Source organism: Falco biarmicus, chromosome 1, assembly GCF_023638135.1.
Source record: "Falco biarmicus isolate bFalBia1 chromosome 1, bFalBia1.pri, whole genome shotgun sequence".
Lineage (NCBI taxonomy): Eukaryota > Metazoa > Chordata > Aves > Falconiformes > Falconidae > Falco > Falco biarmicus.
In genome coordinates, this window is record NC_079288.1 from 26,094,512 (window position 1) to 26,116,077 (window position 21,566).

General features: G+C 57.4%; 1 protein-coding gene across 2 annotated transcripts in view; it reads right to left on the reverse strand.

Annotated features, from left to right (window-relative positions):
- Positions 1-18,576, reverse strand: part of STX1A (syntaxin 1A) — an 89,862-nt gene extending 71,286 nt beyond the window's left edge. For both annotated transcript variants that reach the window (XR_008821469.1, XM_056336262.1), the window contains exons 1-3: positions 18,475-18,576; positions 1,306-1,383; positions 400-499 (exon numbers count right to left, since the gene is read on the reverse strand). Coding sequence is in view for 1 of the 2 variants with exons in the window: in XM_056336262.1 (XP_056192237.1) it covers positions 400-499; positions 1,306-1,383; positions 18,475-18,504 (208 nt within the window). In the remaining variant the exon portion in view is untranslated. The remainder of the gene's footprint in view (positions 1-399; positions 500-1,305; positions 1,384-18,474) is intronic.
- Between the last annotated feature and the right edge of the window lie 2,990 nt (positions 18,577-21,566).

A 21,566-nucleotide genomic window follows, 5' to 3' on the forward strand; every position in this document is an offset into this window, starting at 1 on the left:
TGTGCCAAGCAGGCAATGCTCAGCCAGCTCTGCAAGTGCTGCCTCATCCACGTGCCCAACCCACACAGCCCAGGGCAAGACAACAACCAACCAGCATCAAACCAGCCATTTGCTCTTTTCAGCCTCCACATTGCCCCATCCTTCAGGAATTCTCCTCCAGCAGCCTCATTGGACTCTCACCACCTCTCAAAGTCAGAAAGCCATCACTCAACCCTCCACCTCCTTCCCATGCAGGTCCCAGCCCTCCCTCGCCCCAGCCATCAGCCACCTCAGCAGCTTGTAGCTTTCCAGCCATGGTCACCTGAAGACAAGGGCATTTCAGCCCGACCTGTCCACCCCACAAGCAGCCCAGCCCAGCCACGTGCCCACGGGGACACAGGGAGATCATGGCTCACTCACTCTCATCAGGGTTGGGCGAAGCAAGAATGGCACTGTGCTTCCTCTTCACTTCCTCCACATTCTCCGAAATTTTATCGATGAACCCTCGAATTTCTTCCACCTGTGGAGACGGACAAGAAGCTAGGTCCCCTGTGCTGTGAGAGACCTTCTGGACTACAAGAAGGCACACCAGCATCCCTGAGGGGGAACCTCTGCTTGTGCCCTCTGCCTGCCAGGATGCCCACTCTCTAGCTCTGTCTTCTCCTTCAACTCACACCACACTTTGCTCATCTTCCTCCATCTGCACATGAGATTTTTTTCCTTCCCCGTTCCATTGCCTGCACAGATACATTTTAACACCCCCTACACACATGCCATGCTAAGGGTGTGCTAAAAATCCACGCGCAGATCTTACAGCCACCCACATGCCAGAAGACAACCTCTTGTTTGGTAACGAGAGGCACAAAATTAAATCAATCCCATGCAGAAACTTCTGCTCCACAGAGGTGCTTTCAGAAGAGGTTTGAGAGCTGGTCCAGTTGAGCAGCAGGCTGGAGGCAGGCAGGCTGCAGGCAGGCAGGCTGCAAGGCTCACCTGCTCCCACTGACTGGCCACCCGGCCCAGCTGTGCCACTGGTTTCTGGAGCAGCAGGTGGAGCAGCAAAGCATCCATAGGGCCAGGTAAGACCAGGACAGCCTCAGGCCTGCGTGGAAGCCTGGTTCCTACTCATCAGTCATCTGAGCATAATCCCCAAGGACCCTGAGCATCAGCTAAGCAGCAGCAGCCAGGGCAGGACCCCCATCTCCACCTCACCTGCTGCTCCCCACCCACAGTGGGAGCCTGTACTGCAGCCCCACAACCTGCTCCAGCGCTAACAGAAAGGTCTGAACTAGCTTTAAAGCTGCAATGGAGAAACAAATGTCTCACCTGCTCAAAGAACTCATCCATGAAGCGGTCCCGATCCACACTGACAGTGACTTCATCATCGTCGTCACTGTCCTTTGCCTGCAACGACACAGAGAGAGGCATCAACAAGTGCTCCCTGCTAAGTTTGCGGCTCCATTTCAGGAGCTCTTCAGGGGCATCTTCCCCTTCTCCTTTGCTCACTTGCTCCCAGGAGCTGGGGCAAATGCCAGCCAGAGCACAGGATGCCCCAGGTGCTGCCACACCAGAGCACTAGAGACAGCAAGGGAGCCGAGGACTGCCAGCTCCAGCAATAAGGGCACGACGCAAAACACGACTGCAGCCAGCTGCCACACTGCATGGCCTCCCCTGGCAAGCACAGAGTAAGATTTATAACACCTATGCGTTTACAGAGAGCTGGAGGAGGGAACTTTATGAACGATCCTCAGCTGTGCGTAGTAAGCACAACAGCTCTGCAAGCAGCAGTAATGAGAAACAGAAAGGATGCTGCGATGGGAAAGCACGAGGGATGCTGTGGAGTGCAGGAAAGATGGGAGAGAACAGAAAATACAACAGAACTAGTAAAGCCACAGCAGGCAAATGAAGGGTTGTCTTTGTCTGCAGGAGCATGTGTGTCATTGTCACCAGAGATAAAAACACCTCCTGTCCCAGTGAGGCAGAGGATGTAAGCTTGCAGGGGAAAGAAAAATTACAGTCCTCTGTATAAGCAGACATTTAAAAGATTATTATCCAAAGCAGATACATGATGGAGGGAAATGGAAAATCAATGGGGTGGAAAAGTTTTTCCTTACTCCAAGTCCACTAGAGAGAATGATCCAGTGGAATGGAGAAGATTTAAGAGAGAGGACTGTCTCTGCTCATCTCATAATTGTCCCACATTTTGCAGATGGTTACACATCACCCTGCGGCCCCTTTGCAGGGAGCTAGCCAATGCAGTCTGCAGAGTCTTGCCTTGAAATAAGCCAGGTGCAATACCTATCCTTCCCCCTAAAACTGTCTTTTCAGCCTAGGGTGACTGATTTGGGTGGTCACCCAGGGGAGATCTCAGCCTTGCCACCCTCATGGCACCCTTTGCTTTGGTAACGACTTCACAAAATGCTTATCCAAAGACCTTGAGATTGGAAGGCTACCATGATCCAAGTAAAAATCTCACCCTGCCAAGGAAAAACAGATGCGCTGCTGTCCCTACCCCACCACTCTGTGGGCACAAAGACTAAATGTTCCCTGAAGCTGGGAACTCAGAATCTGGCCATTTTGGCCCCAACTGGGCACCCACGCCAGGGGTCAGTGGTGGGAGGTGCCTGCACAGCGAGGCTGGGACATGGCAGAAGCCACCAGCCTGGGAACAGGTCGGTGCATTTAGATTTTGATGGAGCTGGGTGAGATCAACCTGAGGATGAGCACCTAGAGCCTTCTCTTGCTTTGACTTGGATCTCTTCCCTGCATTGCTAAAAGCACACTGCTGTGCTGGGAGTACGGAGCGGGAGCGAGGTCGGTGCCCCTACGTCCTTCTGGTAGTGAGGGGCCCAAAACTGAACCCAGGATTCAGGTTGCAGCCTCCAGACTGGGATGATCCCTGCCCCGGCCCTGCTGGCCATGCTGTTTCGGACACCGGCCAGGGAGCCGTACACTCCCTGCAGAAGGCAATGCCCTTTGCATCAGGCAGGACCCAGCTTCTTCCCTGAAGCCTTCTGCCTCCAAATTCGGCACTTTGCTCTCACACCAGGTCCACACAAGCCTCTCCCACTCCCCACCAACGGTCACACCGAGAGCCAGAGCACGACTCAGGCTTAGCACACAGCTGGGTGCACAGTCAAGTCCAACACCAGCCACACGGCCTCAGGGCCAGGATATGGCCATGGGCTCTGTTACACGCCTCCTGCACCTCGATGCCACCAGGCAGCGAAGCTGGAGGGACCTGCACCCTCTCCTCCTCCCTGTCCCCTGCCACTGCTGCTCCAACCTCACTCAAACCCATCTTAGCAAAACAACGGCGGTTGCCCTCAAGCCCCAGCTCCAGTGCTGTGTCACTCGTTCAGCCTGCGAGCCAGCCTGGCTGCACCAGCACAGTCACCACTGGCTGTAAGCAAAGGTCCACTTGGGGTCTACAAATGAACCCAGAGCAATGCCTACAGCTCCTCCATTACTCCCAGAGCACCACAGGTGCTTCCCCAGCACCCACAGCCTGTGAGCAAGAAGACACACCACCAAGGTTAAAAAGCATCATCTAAAGCTAGGAAGGATGCCTACATGGATGAATGCCTGCTACATGGATGTAGCTACCATTCACGTTTGCATTTCAGTTTACATGCCACTAGAAATCACACTTGGTTTGTGCCATGCTTGATTTTAAGCATCAACTGCCTTCAGTTAAGATGGGTGGTACCCCATCTTACAACACCCTTAACTCCTGCACAGAGTGAGGGACATTTTGCCAGCACACACAAACAGGCACAGTTTCTGCCTGCCTTACGCTGGCATTATCCCGAATGGCGCACGCGGTCACAAACTCCCACCTACACCCGGCTCCAAGGATCTCAGAAATACATAAAGCCAACAGAGCCTGGGGACACACGTTGCGAGTGATGGAAGATGCAGCCACCAAAGCAAATGCCACTCTGGACACACGAGCTGCCAGGTCACGGCATCCTCCTTCCCACCACCCTGCCCAGCCTCTTCATATCAGCAACAAGGACATCCCTGACAGCCCCCACAAGCAATGGTCTCCACAGGTGGGATTTCAGTGGTGAGTGTCTTCTTCATTAGCTCAGAGCAATGATTAGGCTGCTGGATGGTGAGCTGCATTTTGGGGAGGTTTCTCAGAGGAAATGAGGCTGTTTTTCCAGTTGACCTCCTGCACCAACCGTACCACTCCTGTGCTCCTTCCAGCCCTGCTGACTCCAGCACCATGTCATGAAGCTTATCCTCCCACCACCCGACCCATCCCCAGCACCTGCCACAGACAGACTGGCTCATCCTGCACCTCAGGGCACGAGGCCCCGCACATCACCCTGCCTGGAGGCACACCCCACAGCGCAGGGGCTGGTGGGGGTCAGGGCAGCACTGCAGCCCCGGTGAGGGCAGACAGCCTGCGGGGCTCTGTGTGCAGAGCAGCTCTGCCAGGGGACACAGGGGACAGTACCTGCCTGCAGCCCTGGACCACGCTGCCATGCACCCAGCAGGATGATCATCTACAGAAAGGGATCAAAGGAAAAGGGGTGAAAAGCAGCCCTGAGAAGAAGGGCTGGGACAGACCGGTGGGTGACAAATGGGGCATCAGCCAGCAACGTGCACTTGCAGCCCAGAAAGCCAAGCACCTCCTGGGCTGCATCACCAGCAGCTCAAGGGAGGGGATGCTCCCCCTCTGCTCCGCTCTCCTCACAGCCCCCCGCAGCGCTGCTCCAGCTCCGGGGTCCCCAGCACAAGGCAGTGGCTTTGAACTGGAAGAGAGTAGGTTTAGGCTGGACGGAGGGAAGGAATGTTGCACCACGCGGGTGGTGACACGGGCACAGGCTGCCCAGAGTGGCTGTGGGTGCCCCATCCCTGGCAGGGGTCAGGGCCAGGTGGGACGGGGCTTTGGGCAGCCTGGGCTGGGGGGAGGGGGCCCTGCCTATGGCGAGAGGTTGTGTTACAGATTTGCTAATAAGTTAAGATTGATTGACTTTATTTGATTGATTATTTGATTTTATAAAATTATTTTATAAAATAGAAATATAGAAGGATAAGAAATATATTTTAATGAAACTTATAGTTGCACAGTAAAAGCTGCTATGAGATCCTCTGTACATCCCGTACCAAGGCTAGAAGAATGGGCTAGAATCATTGTTAAAACTTAGGTAATAAATTTAGGGTTTGAAAGGTTTCTTTGTATTTGACCAGTCTTCTGTATGTAGAAAGTGTATTGAAATGTCAGAATATGAGATGAATGGAAACTGGGGAGAGTCGACTGGAATAGCTTGTGGTTACCTGCCAAGAAACCGTGAACTTTAGTAAAAGGTAATTCCGGCAGGGGGAGATCGCGACCACCGACTCATATACCACCTACCCAAATCGTACCCCAGACCCATTTTAGACCTTTCTAAGCATTACTGCGCAGAATCGGATATAGGAGGAGAATATGTACATGATTTATGGGAAATATTATGATTATGCATGAATACTTAATGAATATGTATGAATAAGTTCTATATATGGTGTCCGATTTTGAGACTTGGTGTGCGTTGATCGTGAGAGGACTCGCTCACGCACCCGGCCGTCAATAAAGAAGTGTCTGCTTATCTACATCACATTGGCGTCGATAAGTTCTTCATTCCGAGATTTCGGTAACAGTTGGACTGGATGATCTTTGAAGGTCCCTTCCAACCCAAACCATTCTGTGATGCTATGAAAGCCCCCTCCCAGGGAGATCAACTATAGTAAGCACCAGGGAGCCTCTGCAGCCCTGCACAGGAAAAAGGCACCTCCATCACAACTTCCCCCAAGCCTACAGCAGCTTTTCTTGCCTTCATTCTGGCAGGATCTTAATATTCAGGAATTCTGAGCCTCTTTTTCAAGCCTGTGAGGAAAGCATTCCTTGTCATTAATTTTAAATGCAGGTTTGTCCCATGACCAGGCAGGCCAGAGAGTACTGGCAGCAGAGGAAAGGCAGCAGGTTAGCATGCCACCCACGGAGATGCCCATCTCTTTGTCACCTCTTGTCTGTCCCTTCCACATGCAAAATGGTCCTGGCTCATTGCATGCAGGATGCCACACCACTGCTTGGTCCCACCACTGCCGCCCATCGGACCCTGCCGTTTGTTGGACCCAGAAATCCTGGAGGAAGGCAACCCACCACCCAGGGAGAGGGTTTCTGCCAAAGCCACACACAGCCTTGTTGGAGGCACTTCTATTTTCAGGGCAGCTTGCCCCCCAGGCACAACAGAGCGCTGATGCACAGCCAGGGCAATGGTTATTTAGGGCAGGCACTGAACGCGGCACTGCCCTGCTGTGTGCGGGGAGAGCAGCACAAAAACCCAGCTGGAAGCCCAGCAAAGAGGAAATGAGAAGGATGGAGCCTGCTGGTCAGGAGGGCACATGTCACTCTGGGTTGGAGAAGGGCACCATCTGTCCAACCCACGTCACTGGAAATACCCTCCCTGCCACACCGCTTCCCAACACACAGCGTCAGGCGGATCGCCTGGCCCTACCACCCCTGACCTGACACCCCCGCACAAGGGAGGCAGCAGCAGCATTAGCTATGGGGCTAACCAGGACTCCAGGGGGAGAAGATGCCCACAGGCAGGCACAGCCCCCTGGGATGCAAGGCACTGAAGGGTCACCTCCTCCCAGCATCTCCCTCCACGCTGAGGCTTGGACCAGGCACACTGCCAGCCCTCACAGGCACTCTCGCCCCAGGCTTGAAGTGTCTTCCCATACACTGCTGCCGAAGTAGAAATGAAACCAAAATACCTTTCCTAAGAAAACCTAAAGTGTCCACCCACCCAACAGCGTTTTGGCTTCACACATCCCAGTCGTGAGCATCCCAGGCTTTCAAAGCCACATGGAAACCTCAGGTCTAGGTCAGAGCTACCTGCTGGTGCGGCTCAACACAAGCAGCAAACAATTCACAGCTCCCAAAAGCCCAGGCTTGCCTGCCAGCAACAGGCGAGGAGCATGCACTCCCGACACCATGCAGGAACGACGGGCACACCATCCTCCTGGTGCTTCTCAGCTGCCAAAACAGGCACCCAGCTATCTCTGCACCCACTGGGCGCATTCGACATGCTGCAACCTCAGGCAGCAAAAGCTGCCCCAAGACTCCTCACGGAGCAAGAGGAAACAGAGCCACAGCAAAGCACTGCAAGTCTACGTGCCTCAGGTGAGACTAGCTCTGAAAACAGCTTACAGCAGGCAATGAGCCCAAGTTAATTAACACAAGCAGCCAGCAAGCAGCTCCACTGCTCTGAAGCCTTGGTGGGTCTGGGGCATTGCCCCCTTTATGTGTATAGGTACTGAAGCAGTGCTGATCGCTGCCTGCATCGCTGACATGTGGGTCCTGTGCCACTGGCACATCTGGAGCAGAAGGGCAGGAGGGTTTTGATCAGCCTCCCTCAACACCTGCTCCTGCCTTGGGCACTTTCGGGCAGCGCTGGGGACCCGGGGTCTCTGGGCTTCTGCCTCCCACATAGGGTAGGTGAAGATAACCCTTCTTTCGCAGCATTTTTTATTTCTCCAGCCCACCAGAGGCCAAGCAGCAGGCAGCACCGCAGGCAGCGTGCCAGCAGCAGGGATGGCTCTGGGAGCCGCTGCCTCACCGATGCCTCCCAGTGCTGCTGAGTGCAGGGAGTGGGATGGGGAGGGCAGGTCTGCCAGAGCTCCTTCAGCGTTAAAGGATTCAGTGTTCACCTCACAGGGTTAAAGGTGCCCCTCCACAAGGGCCAAAATGCCAAGAGGAGCCTGAGGCAGAGCCGAGCTGCAAAGCAGAGCAGTGGATGGGAAGATGGTCCAGAACCCCAGAGCATCCTAGCTCTGCGAGTTTTGCAACAAGGACGCCACTAATAAACTCATTACAAAGCAGATTTCATCCCTTTGGTTTAAACCAGCCCCGTTCCCTCCGCAGGCACTTGCTGGAAGATGGCAGAAGAGCACAAACTAACCAAAAGGACTGGAAGCCTGTTCTCCCCTGAAAAGCAAGAGGCAGCAGGCAGGGCAAGCTGCAGCCAGGCACAATGAGGTCGCTATTATCTCAGCAGTAGCTACACGCAGGCTTTAGCTCCTGCCCTCTTCTGTTAGCGTTGCAGATTAATTTGACCATGTTCAGATGCGTCTGCGGCGCTGGTACAGGCAGCAGAGCCATACCAGAGCACAGGAGCAACGTGCCCGGCTGCCGCTGGGCACTTCTGCATCCCAGGGGACTGTGCTGACCCCCTGACATCCCTCCACCGACCGAGCCCTGCCGGTGGCCATCCCTGGCCCGCGTGCACGAACAGGCAGCAGGCAGAGCCCCAGCCCTGCCTCCACTCAGGGCTGAGCCGTCCTGCTGCCTCCCATCCCCACCAGAGATAAGGAAAGCTTCACAAAAGCACAACAAAAGGAAAAAGCCACGACAGCTGCTACCCCCCCTTTCAGGGACCATTAAGTTAAGCAAAAAAAAGGCTTCAGCTCTAATTGGTGCAGGATGCTGCTTGCGGACCTCTCTTCCAGGCTGAATCTGTTGGGTTTTTTATTTACTGGACCACACACACACTGACCTACCCAGCCTGAGAAATTTCAGCCATCTGGGCTTGGCTCTCCTTACAAAATGACCCACCTTTCTGCACCAAAACCAAAGCACCTCATGGGACGCACAACACAAGGCTGCTCTGTGGGGGGATGCTCTCTGAGTAGCAGCGCGTCACGGCCAGGACTTCGTCCCCACATGGAGTGGCACATGGTCCAACACCAGTCGCCCTGTTTCCCCTGTCCAAATCCACGAGCCAGGGTATTGCCATCAGCACATCAGGGCTCCTGCGGCAGGTCCTTCCCACGGCTCCGGCAGGCAGCTGCACACACTACCGAGAAGGACGAGGTCAGAATAACTCAGCAGCAAACTGCGCTGTGATCTCTTCTCTGCCATCTTAAAAAGCCTACAGGACACGTATTAAAGCACACAGATGCCCAGATCCTTGGAAACACCCCAGCCCAGCACTGCGATGCTCGGCAGCAGAAGAGCAGCTCGCTGTGGCTCTGCTGCTGAAGCTTCACACGAGCAAGGTCCAAAGCACCCATGGGTCTCCTACCCAGCCAACTATCACCACCCTCATCCTGGGAGTCTCCTTTGATCCTTCACACCTCAGGGCTTGCGTGAGCATTTTGCAGCAACCAAACCAAGTCTTTCCTCAGGAGCCCAGAGGCCAAAGTCCTGCTCCAGAGGGTTTTCAGGAAGGTGGTGTCAAGGCTGAGGATGAGGACAGCCAGAGGATCAGCCCCTGTGAGAACCCTGGGGAGCTGAACCACCTGAGACCACGGCTTGAATTACCTACAGCCTCAGTCCTAGCATTTTTTGTAGACTATATATATAGTACAGCTATGCAGCAGAATAAACTGCGTATTTTATAGCACACAGGCCTCAACTCAGCTATGTCCAACTCCAATATTCACCAAACCCAGCCCATACTTCCCACTAACAACTTCTTGATGAACAAAGGTTCAAGGCACAATGACTTTAGCATGAAATCCACATGAGTCAGTAGGCGTTTCTAATTTCCAACAGTAGCGGTGCAAGGGAGAGCAAGATTTCCGAGAGTTTTGTCCTTAGGTGTTGGTTTCCATCACTGCAGAATTACGATACTGGCCTTTGGCACAAAGCCCAACCTTTTTGTCAGAGCCATGGTCAACTCTCAAGCTCTGTTTTAGAGGCAAGCACGTAAAAATCCACTTAACGACTAAGAACAAATGTCAGAGGTGGCAGAGGTGCCACCATACTGCAGTGGGCAAAAAGCTGAGCTCACGGACCTCATCCTGCGGCTCTAGAACAAGGACAGTACTATGATCTACCCGAAAGGCATCGATACTTTACAGTCAATACTTTACAAATTTGCAATCGTGGCTAAAGAATAATTTGGGTGAAAAACAGTAGACAAACCTAATTTATCTGAAATTAATTTCTTAACATCCTTCTGACAGTGGCATCATCCTCGTTATGCTTATTGTGTGGACCAGAGCTTCACACGCGCAGCAGAAGCACATGCAGCCATGGCACTCATCCCTCCTCTCCATCCCACTGCATATTCACCAGGGTCAGCAAGTGGAGAGGTTTCTGCCAGGATCACCACCATGCTTTGGGTGTCTGAGTGCTCTGTGATCAACAACAAACCCTGGTGATGCTCACCAGTGACCATGAGGTCTGTACTGGGAAGCTGCTAGTGAAAAGAGAAGGAAAGCCTCAGGCAGAGGAGGTGACGCAGGTGGCACTGCAGCTCCCACTGGCCCGTGTTACAAGTACATGAAAATCAAGGCAGTCAGTAAAATGGTTATCCTTCATGTCAGACTGCACTGCCTACAGACAGACACTCACGGAACATGTCGGTTTGGAAGGGACCTTCAAAGATCCTCCAGTCCAAGACCCCTGCCACAGGCAGGGACATCTCCCACTAGACCAGGTTGCTCAAATAGTCATGACTGCTCAAACACGGGGATGACATTTCTTTGGTGTTCTTGCCTAGGTCACATAAAGGAACCTCACCACCGAGGTGAGACACCAGGCCCACCAGAAGGCAAATGTCTTCTGCAAAACCAAAACAAACAGTCGTTTCATAAACCACAAACCCAAAGACTGACAGGACTTGATGGAAGATCTGAATGCAATGACAGAGAAAGGAAGACACCACCAGAAAACCTGCAGCAGACACCACAGCAGAAGTGCTGTGTGGCAGGAAGCAGCCACGGCTGGCAGCGAGCTGCTGAGAACTCGCGCAACAACGCGGGCAGAAGATTTTACTTTTAATTATTTTTTAGTTAGCTCCCATGAAAAGAAACCCAGGTCCGTAAGCATCCACTAGAAAATACTAATAACCGAAAGCTCAGCCCCATCTTGCAGCAGATGTTGGCAAAGTGCAGCCCAGGCTTGTCCCCTGCACCCGACGGTGAGTGCTAAGCTGCCAGCGGACACCAGAGGAGCAGCAGCAGGGAGGAGGAACCTCATCCATCAGCAGGAGAACACTGGTCTAAGAACAAACACACACAGATAATTTTGGGCAGGAGATCTGGAATTTTTCTACCCAGTCAGGAGCTGATCTAGTGGAAAATGTGCCTGCCCACGGCAGTGGGGTTGGACTAGATGATCTTTGAAGGTCCTTTCCAATGCAAACCATTCAACGATTCCATGACTGTGGTCCTGCAACAGCTCTCCAATGGCAGCAGCAACAAGCAACTTCGCTACAACAGGCTAAAAGACATACAGGCTGCGTCCCCAGCAGCATCAGCAGCAGCTCAAGGGAGGGGATGCTCCCCCCCTGCTCCGCTCTCCTCACAGCCCCCCGCAGCGCTGCTCCAGCTCTGGGGTCCCCAGCACAAGGCAGCGGCTTTGAACTGAATGACGGTGGGGTTAGGCTGGACAGAGGGAAGGAATGTTGCACCGCGGGGGTGGTGACACGGGCACAGGCTGCCCAGAGCGGCTGTGGGTGCCCCATCCCTGGCAGGGCTCAGGGCCAGGTGGGACGGGGCTGGGAGCAGCCTGGGCTGGGGGGAGGGGGCCCTGCCATGGCAGGGGGGTTGGACCAGGTGGTCTCTGAAGGTCCCTTCCAACCCAAACCACTCTGAGTCCACGACACACCACAACCTGTCCTCTGCTCACAGCTGTCGGTCTGCTGCTCCGTTTGGGGGGGCAAGGCAGCACCCACATTTCAGACACCAGTCCTGCTGCTGTCCGTGGAAGGCTGAGACGCAGACAGCCTGTGGCACATCACCCCTGCCCTCTCTCCCCTCCTCCAGCTCAGCAAAACTCTGTAATCCTTGTGCTTCCAGAGTTGCCTCGTTTTATGTTTTTTCTAAGACTGTCCCCTTGGCTTTATACCTTGCCTGGTCCTGACACAGCATCGCTCTGTTTCTGTTTCCCACATCATTCTTCTCTGCTTGCCTTCCCCTCCCCATGCATCTCCTCTAAGCTAATCCTGCGGATGCCATGGTCCAAGGACATTCAGCTGTCCCCTGCCGTGGGTTTGCTCAGGTCACCCGCCAGCCACCCGCAGCCAGGATGTGACTGCACACTCTGTCTTCCCACATCTTCCACTTGGGCTCACTCTCCTCCTTTCTGCTAATATACATAATTTTCTGGAAGTAGCAATTTATCACAGTACTTAGCTTAATGAGCCTTACTGTACATGTTCTGCCTGTAGTGATAATTTTGCATATTTCCTGAGAAATCTTGTTAACAGGGAGATACATAGCAAAACAAACATTTGTATAGCTTCTGAGCAGCTTGCACAAAGACACAGACACTTGCAATTAAAACAACAGGCACTAGTCTAAACCCCTTTGGCTGGAGCCCTTTTAGATACCCAGTGCGCAGCCAGCATTCACGGCTTCCAAATGCAACGTCTCATTGCTCCTCGATGTCCACGGCACCGCACTGGGTGTCAGGAGGCAAACGGTACTTCTGCATTCAGGTTGACTTCAGTGGCACCACCAAGCCCCCACCACACCAGACCCTGACATCTCCAGCAGACACCAAGGGACCCCAGTGCTCAGCGACCCGCTCTGAGGCTGGTGCCAGAGGGGGCTGAGCCCCCCATCCAACAGGCCACCCCCCCGCAGGGTGCAGACCCCAGTCTTCTCCCAGAGTGAGGGCATGAAACACCATCCAGGGCCAAGCCAGAGGCTGGGCTTTGCATCCCACCGTGTTCAAAGCACATCAGAGAGCCTTCCCAATTTTAAGCTTCCTTTGGCTTGCCCTGCTTGGGTGGGTGTGCGCTGTGTGCCGGGACCTGCCACAGAGGGACCGCAGCTGCCGGGGGGGCAAAGCGTTGAGACAGGGAGCGTGCAAGGCAGGCACTGCAGGCTCACCCTCACCACCTCCATTACCTTCTGCCTGGCTGACAGGCCCAGCAGACCCCAAGGAGCAAGGAATGAGCCACGTCTCACCCCCTCCTACTGTCTGTGACGGGAGGGAGGAGGCGAAGCAGCCTCCGGGCCGAGATGCACCCACAGGGCAGCGAGGCAGTGGGGCCAGGCAGAGCCCAAGGGCGGCCCTGCTGCACAGCCTTCCCAGCAGCTTTGCTCCTTCCAGCCCCCCGAAAATCAGCTTTTTGGCATCACTGCCCACCCCACTGACTGCAGCCAGACCCGGCAGCTGTGCGGGCTGCGGACACGCAATACAGAGCCACCAGCTGTCACCTGCCACGTGACAGCCCCAGCTCTCTGATAGGCAAGGGAAGAAGTGAAGCTGAATTATTTACATGACCCTTTTGGTTGAATAGAAGAGCTCGAAAGCACGCCCGGAAACCAAGAGGGTTAAAAAAGGAAAGGAAGACAGCATTTAAATAAGCAAACCTATCTATCTCTGGGGTCAGCGGGGACTTTTGCATTGGGGGTGGCTCCGGAAAAGCCCCACTACTCAGATGGAGACCAACGAGACCCAAGTCCTGCTGTAAACATCAACTTTGGTCAACTTCACATTTGTGTCCTTGAGAGAGAAATCATCAGTGGGAGCTGCACAGGATTATTAACGAGAAGGGATGGAGCAAGGTCTGGCTGCAAGTCCTGGGGAGCCGCGTTGCAGATGCAGCTGCCGCAGGACACAGGAGGGTGGATCCACGAGCTGGACCTGGAGCTGACCTCACTTACTCTCTCCTTTTATTTTTAACTGACACCTCCCCACAACTCCCACGGGCAGGAGGCAGCGCTGGCAGCAGGGACGTGGCAGACAGGCAGGAGCAGGGGATTTCAGGCGGCTGGGGAAGCCGATGGCACGGCACAAACACAGGGACGCGGCTGGAGAAAGCGCCTGGAAATGGCTGTTGGAGAGCAGCGACAGGCATAAGGGGAAAGGGCCCCGCAAAACCATTCTGACCATTTCTGCAAACTGGAGACGTGCAGAAGTGGGTCTGGTTTTGCACCCATGCCTCTCCCATTTGTGTGCATTGGGAAACAGCTCCTTACCCAAGAACCAGGTTTGATGAGAAACAAAAGCTAGATATGAACTCTTCAAAGAGTTCTGGCTAGACAGCAACTCTTCAAACCCTGGTGGGATTATTCTCAGTTAACATGCATTTGAGTGAGGCAAGCCTTTAGACCCCTGGGAAGGTCACCAGAAACGTGACCATCACTCTGTACACTTGCTTTGTTGCAAGCAACCGTTGAGGCTTCAGTCTTATGAGCACCTCTGCAGCCACCCAGTCTTAGACAGATGATCGGTCCCACCACATAAGACCTGTGCTGGGGGATAAATGGGGACCTCCAGACCAAACTGTCCTTCTCCTGTCACCCATCTGGAGAAGGTCTTTCTCACACCGGGGGAGCTTCTGCCAGCACTGAAACCTGCCAGGCTTGGACGCTGTCCCACAAGTGTGGTGGCCTTGCCAAACCTCTCCCCACAGAGCCTGAATCCACGATTTGGGCAGTGTCCACCCTAGCATCTCAAGGAACATTTCCATTGCATAATTCCAAGCTAAAACATCAGGCAAGGGCTGTCTAGTAGGGAACAGGGAGAGGATGTGTCAACCAATAAATGGTCCTTCCCAGCCCAATTAGAGCCCAGCGACTGCTGCAGTTACCAGAAATGGGTAACTATTGGAAATTCTGCTAACTGGCAGAAATGTTGACAGCAGAGTCCGATCCTCCCAAAATCACCCAGCCACATGCTTCCTAATGGCCGGTAACACCATTACACCAGCAACAGCAACCCTGACCTGAACCATCTGTGTCCACCCAGACACCAGCCCACTGCACACCTCCAGCCCCTGTACCCACTCAAACTCCTCTCTCCTGGCCCGGGCAGGTAATTCACAGCAGCCTGCAGTGCCTCAGCATCCTTTCATTGCTTCAGCAACGGGGAGCAAGTGCAGGGAATTGAGTCTTGCTGGAAACATCTGGGACCAGGGGCTGCCAGATGTCCCTTCATGGCATGCTCAACAGCTTCACCAACAACCCAGACCGTGGGAACAAAAGTGCACCCTCAGCAAGTTTGCAGGTGACACCAAGCTGACTGGTGCATTCAACGTGCTGGACGGAAGGGACAGCATCCAGGGGGTCCTGGACAGGCTGGAGCAGTGGGTCCACAAACATCATGAAGTTCAACCAGGCCAAGTGCAACGTCCTGCACCTGGGTCAGGGCAATCCCCAGTATCTGCACAGACTGGAGGAGGCATGGAGGGAGGGAGGGACGAAAAGCAGCCCTGAGAAGAAGGGCTGGGGGCAATACCAATGACAAGTGGGACATCAGCCAGCAACGTGCGCTTGCAGCCCAGAAAGCCAAGCACCTCCTGGGCTGCATCACCAGCAGCTCAAGGGAGGGGATGCTCCCCCTCTGCTCCGCTGTCCTCACAGCCCCCCGCAGCGCTGCTCCAGCTCCGGGGTCCCCAGCACAAGGCAGCGGCTTTGAACTGAATGACGGTGGGGTTAGGCTGGACAGAGGGAAGGAATGTTGCACCGCGGGGGGTGGTGACACGGGCACAGGCTGCCCAGAGCGGCTGTGGGTGCCCCATCCCTGGCAGGGCTCAGGGCCAGGTGGGACGGGGCTGGGAGCAGCCTGGGCTGGGGGGGGGGGGGGGCCCTGCCCACAGCAGGGGGGTTGGACCGGGTGGTCTCTGAAGGTCCCTTCCAACCCAAACCACTCTGTGATGCTGTGACACTTGCACATCTCCCTCACCTCCTCCCCATATCTCTCAAAACATCATTCACATTCATAATTGTTTTACCATTTGGACCTGTCTCACACCCCGGAAATCCTAACATCTCACCCAAACTGAGGTGTCATCTCCCAGGCTGGATGGTGCAGCGTGGGACCCTCGCAGTCCTGCACATATACACCATCTCGTCCTGGCCCCGCAGCACCCCAGCCATGGCACCCCGCTCAGCCGGGACAGCAGAGCCCTTGCCCACTGACTAGACTTTCAGGCTCTTCCTCCAGCGACGGCTCTTCATAATGCAGCACCCTCAGCACCAGCTCTCCTCAAGCTCTGGATGACAAAACACAAGCAGAGCCTAGATAAAGACATTTTGGGTGCCTAGAGCACAGGGAGAAACAGCTTAGAGACCGTCCCAAAAGCAAAATAAATTATTTTTCAGGTACATTTTTTCCCGTCGCCGCTCTGTCACCAACACTGCAGAGGGACAGCCACAGAAGGAGGGGCTGCTTTGGGGGGTTTTGGGGAAGGGGACCTGCTTCAGATGGGCAGGAAGTGCTACCTATGGCACCTACCCATGAGCAGCTGAGGACAAAGCTCTGCAGGTCTTGTTCTGGGCATTCTTCACAGCCAGCTCTCGGCTGCTCTGCCTCCACAAGAGGACATTTTTCAGCTGTAAGCAAAATTTCCTGCCCCTGGTTCAGAGCAGGCTGGGGGGGGGGGGGGGGGGGAGCAGTGCCACCCCCGGGGCACTAGATAAGCTCAAGTGAGTTTGAACATGACCAGAGCAGGAAGGTTCAGAAAAAGAGACAGAATTAGCATTTTGAATTTCAAGTACCATCTTAAAAACCCCATTAAGACATGAAGCTCCTGTTCTGCACAGCAGTGAAAGCCCTGCATCCCTGCCTCAGCTCCAATAACGCCAGGGTTTTGGGTTTTTTGGGTTTTTTTAATTCTTTTTTATCACCCCTGGCAGAATTTCCACACCGTATTAAAATGGGAAGAAACTGGCCCAGGCTGTTAATAAGGCTGGCTACTGGCAGCACAGAAACAAGCCCAAACACTCCCTATACCCCATCCACTGCAGCATCTCACTCCTCCCGGGTGACTGCCACCACCGAGGGTGTAAATCCACGTTTCCCACACGCGCTGCCCCACTCCCCGCAGCACTGCCAGTGTGGGCACCTGCTCAGCTCCACGGCATCTGGATGCTCCAAACCAGACCTCTATCCCCAGGGCTTCCCAGATGCAGCGGGGAGCCCCGGGGAGGATGCTGCACCCTTCGGCATTAGGCTGATGAGTAAGGATCATCAGCAGGAACGAGACGAAAACACATTTTTTTTCTTAAGACATATTTCAAGGAACGGAGACATTTTCAAACACTCTACGGCATCGCTTCTCAGCCAGCACCGGCTGCCAAGAGGACATTCATGGGGCTGGTTTTTACTATTATTATTAAAAAGCCTATTTTCCAATCCCATTTCACAGCACTGTTGGTGGTGAAAGAGCCCCCTGTTTGGGTGCTTTCCAGGCGCTCCGGCTGGGTGGGGGGTGGGTGCCGCTGTTCTTTATATAGTCCCTTCCTCCTCCAGCATCGACAGCCACCCCTCGGCCCCTTGCTGGCATCCCCCCAGCTCCGGCCTGGCGTTTTCCAGACCGAGCCAAACTGGTGGATCCCGGTGCGGTCCCTGCGGGGTCCGGCCAGCTCCCACCCGCCCCCGCTAGCCCTGCTCCACGCCTGGGTCGCCCCCTCCACTTCCTGCAGGTCACCCCTCCCCCGCGAGGCAGCACAGGCAGCACGGCTGGACCCCTGCTCGCCCCCCGGGCGGCTCGGCAGACCCAATCGCAAAGGAATTAAAATAATAATAATAAGGAAAAGCAGCAAAGCAGTCGCTGGTGTGATGGCACGAAGAGCAGCACCCCGGCATTTCAGGCTCTCCCCCGCCGGGCACCCCCCGCAGCGCACGCTGCGGAGCCCGGACCCCCGCCGCGAGCTGAAACGCCCCCACCCCACGGCGGGAGGGGGGCCCAGGGGCAGCGCGGGGACCCGGCACGGCACGGCACGGCGCGGCGCAGCTCTCCGCCAGCCAGGGCCCCGCGACCCGCGGGGGTCCCCGAGGGGCTGCCGCAGCCCCACCGGCGAGGCAGCGGCCCGGGGGCACCGGGCCCGGCGGGCTCCCTGGGACTGGCTGCTGCTACAGATGCTGCCCCCCGCCCCTCTCGGACCCCCCGCCCCGCTCGGACCCCCTGGCCCCAGGCGGCCGGTCGCAGCGGCAGCACCGGGCCGGGGCGGCGGGGGGGGCAGCGGCCCCGCGGGCAGGCGGCACCCGAAGGGCTGCGCGGCCCCGGGCTGTCCCCAGGCCAGATGACATCAGCAGAGCCAGGAGGATGAAAAAGCAAAACGGGTGCAGAGCGGGGCGGGAGGCGGCACGGCACGGCACGGCCTGGGCCCGCCGCTCGTCCCCCGCCCGCAGCATCCCTGCCGGGCGCTGCCCTCGCTGCTCCGGATAAAAACAAAAATTACGCCCCCCCCCCCCCGCCCCAGCTGCGATCGCTTTCAGCCGGTCCGGCCCCCCGGGCAGCCGGTCGCCCGGTACCGGGGAAAATGGAGTCCCCTGAGGCAGCGCCCGCCCGGCGCCGGGGCGGGGGGGAACCGAAGCGGCCCGCTGCGAGGGCGGGGGTGGGGGGTGGTCACAGCCCGGGGACCCCCATCCCGCCCCGACGCCCCCGCGAGTGCTGCACCCCCCGCTCAGCCTGGCACGGAGGCCCCCGGCCCGGGCGGGTCCACGAAGGTGCAGGCCGGGCCCCGAGCACGGGCAGAGCCGCTGCCCGCCCCCCGCCTCCCCCCCCGCCGCCGGCGCCCCCCACTCACGGCGCGCAGCTCCCCGGTCCGGTCCTTCATCCTGCCCGGCCGCCGCCGCTGTCTCCGGCCGCCGCGGGGAGGGGCGAGCGCGGCACATGCGCGCAGCCGGGCGGAGCGGTTGGAGGGGGGGGGCTCGGGGGGTCCCGCCGGGCCGGGGCCCGAGGGGTGAGCTAGGGGAGGGCATCGCCCGAGGGGGTACCGGAGGGGACGCATCTTGGGGTGACAAAGGCGGGGGGGGCACATGGGGTCTTACCACTGGGGGGGGCACCGAACGGTGGGAAGACACAGCTGAGGGGGAGGTCAAAGTGGTGGGTGTCACCGGGGGGAGCACGCTGGGGGATACGTGAGGTCTCACACGTGGGGGTCACACCTAGGGGGAATCACATCTGGGGGGCCTACAGGAGGAGGTCACACCTGGGAATGACATGGAGGGGAGGTCACAGCTGGGGCTCGCCTAGGGGGTCGGCTGGGGGCTCACCTAGGGCGTCACACCCGCGGGACATTGCGGCAGCCCCAGCCGCAGGGACACCCTGGGGGGCAGCAGCAGCACCGGGGCTGGGGAGCCGGCAGGTCTGGGGGCACCAGCGGGAGGGGCTCACACTGACCCCCGGCCCAGGGACAGGTGGGGGGGTGGTGGGAGGGTCCACCCTTGGGGACCCCAACCCTGGGCTTGCAGGGAGCAGCAAGGTGCCAACGGGGCTCAAACAGACAGGGCCAGCTTACTGCGCTCGGGGGAACTGGCGGTGTTGGGAGACACCCCTATGCCCTCCCCACCTTTCCCAGGAACAGAGCAGAAAGGGGATTTCCCACAGCCTGTGTCCACGGGTTCCTGCACGTTCTGGGGCCAGCTGGGCCAGCCTCAGGGCCACTGGCCACAGCTTCAGCAGCTCTGGACGTGTCCAGCATCCCTGGGGTGCGCCCATGCAGAGGCTCAGGTGTCCTCCCAGTGCTCCTGTGCCAGGGAGAAGCTCCAGAGGCACCAGTGCAGGGGGTGGCTCAGCCTGGGAACAGACTTCGGTGTCCTAAACCAGCCAGGTGGGAGTCAAGGACAAATGTCCCAGCAAAACCCTGCTCCTGTTCCCTGCAAAACATCCAGCCATCAAAACTCAGTGTCTTGACAAAGACCCCATGGTCTTCCAGGTTCATGCACTGAGCAGGTAATCCCCGGAACCAGACCAGCACATCAGGGACAAATGGCCTGAGCAAACCCTGCTCAGCTTTATATGTTTCTATAGAAAAAATAAGATGCCTGGATTAAATATCCATGGGACCCTGACTGATTTCAGAGGATGAAAACGGCAAGAGGTCGTTTGCCAAGCAGATTGCTGTGGGCTATGAAATCAAGGAGCACTAGTGAACTGGGAGATGCCACATGCTGGAGGAGATGCTCAGAGATTTCTTGGGAGCCTGCCAGACACGGGCTGACCCGGGGCTTCCGATGTGCGGGGCAGCGACACAGATGCAGGATGAGTCCAGGCTTTGGGGGCACAGTGGGGCTCCCCTCATGGTGCTGCACCACCTCCACCACGGATAAACGTGGGGTTGGTGAGTTCTAGCAGCTCTTCCCAGCAGACCTCCCCCCCGCCTTCCGCTCTGCTGCCCTCAGCTCCGGGACGGGCGTGCGGTGTCCCCAGCGCCCCCCAGCGCCCTGAGCCCTCCGTGTGCCCCGGCCCCACGTGCGGGCGCTGGGGCTGGCTGCGGGGGTGCGCAGGTCTCTCTGGGGAGCAGCCAGCTGTGGCCGGGAGGATGCCCAGGCTGGGAGATGCTGCGCTCAAGCTGCATCCTCCGCCCTCCCTTCGCAGGGGACATGTCCCCCTGAGCCCCACGGACAAGGGCGGGCGGGGGCCCTGGCTGCGGCTGGCAGCGCCTCGGGGCACACGGCGCCGCTTGTTCCTGCTGCTGCAGCCCGGGCAGCCCAGCCCAGCGCGGCACGGCACGGCATGGCCCGCGGTGCCCAGCGCCAGCCGGGTGCGCAGCCCCCCGGGCAGCACGATCGGGTGCGCCCCGGCCCCGGCCCCGCGCCGGGGAAGCGTTGACCGGGGGCCGCGGCCCCGCACCGCCCGGCTGGCCCCGACGGTGCCCCCGCACCCGCTCGGCGCAGGGAGTGGCGTCCCCTGGCGGCCGCGGCGGGACCTGCGGGGGTCGGACCCACCGCCCCCCCCCGTGCGGGACAGCCCGGCACCGTGCGGGTACCGACACTTTTCCCACTCCTTCGGGAGCGCAACCAGCACTGCGGAGCCCCGCGGGGACAGCACCCGGGTTGTGCCAGGCTCCCCCGAATCATCCAGCCCCCGCCCTTTCCCCCCCCCCCCCTTCACTTCCTCTCTTAAACGGCCCATAACAAGTCCTGTGCGACTCCCACATCCCAAACCGTGTCCCGTGCCCCCAAGCAGAAATCCCACCCCCCACCCACCCCCCGCAGGCGCCTCCACACCAGGGCCCTGGGGCTGAGGCTGTGCCAGGAGTGGCCCCGACAGGGTCCTTTCCTCTGAGCCCCCAGTTTCAGTCCCCACCTCCCTTGTCTCTCTGTGCTCCCCCAGCCTTGCACCAGTGGGATCCACATGGACTGGTGGCTCCTGGGAGCAGACACAAGGCCAAACAGGAGAGATGGGGACCCCTCGGGCAGAGCAGGAGCCTGGCCAGCCCCCCACAGCGAGGGCTATGGGGGATCTTGCATGGTGCATGACGCTGGCCACGTTTCAAGGGATGCTCTGGCTGTGTCCCGCCTGCTGCTACACTGAGGTGTAGGCAGGAGGGCTTTGCCCAGCCTGGCACTGCGAATTCGGATTCATTGCCTCTTTGGCAGCCCAGCAGAGGCGTGACACAAGTACCACGGTCAGGAGAGAGCCAGACAGGCGCTAGGCAGGACTTGATGCCAGAGGGACAGTGATTACAGCTTCAGGAAGCTGGCATTTATGTCCAGGAAGGGAACACGGCAGGTGTCCATTGTACCAGCGGGGGTCTGCGTCAGGACAGCCAGCTCAGCCTGCCTGGAGGAGCTCCCAGTCCCACACACAGCTTCATCCCCTCTGTCCCTCCATCCCAGGGGACGGGAGACACACACGCAACACACAGACACACACACACAGCACTGGCCACAC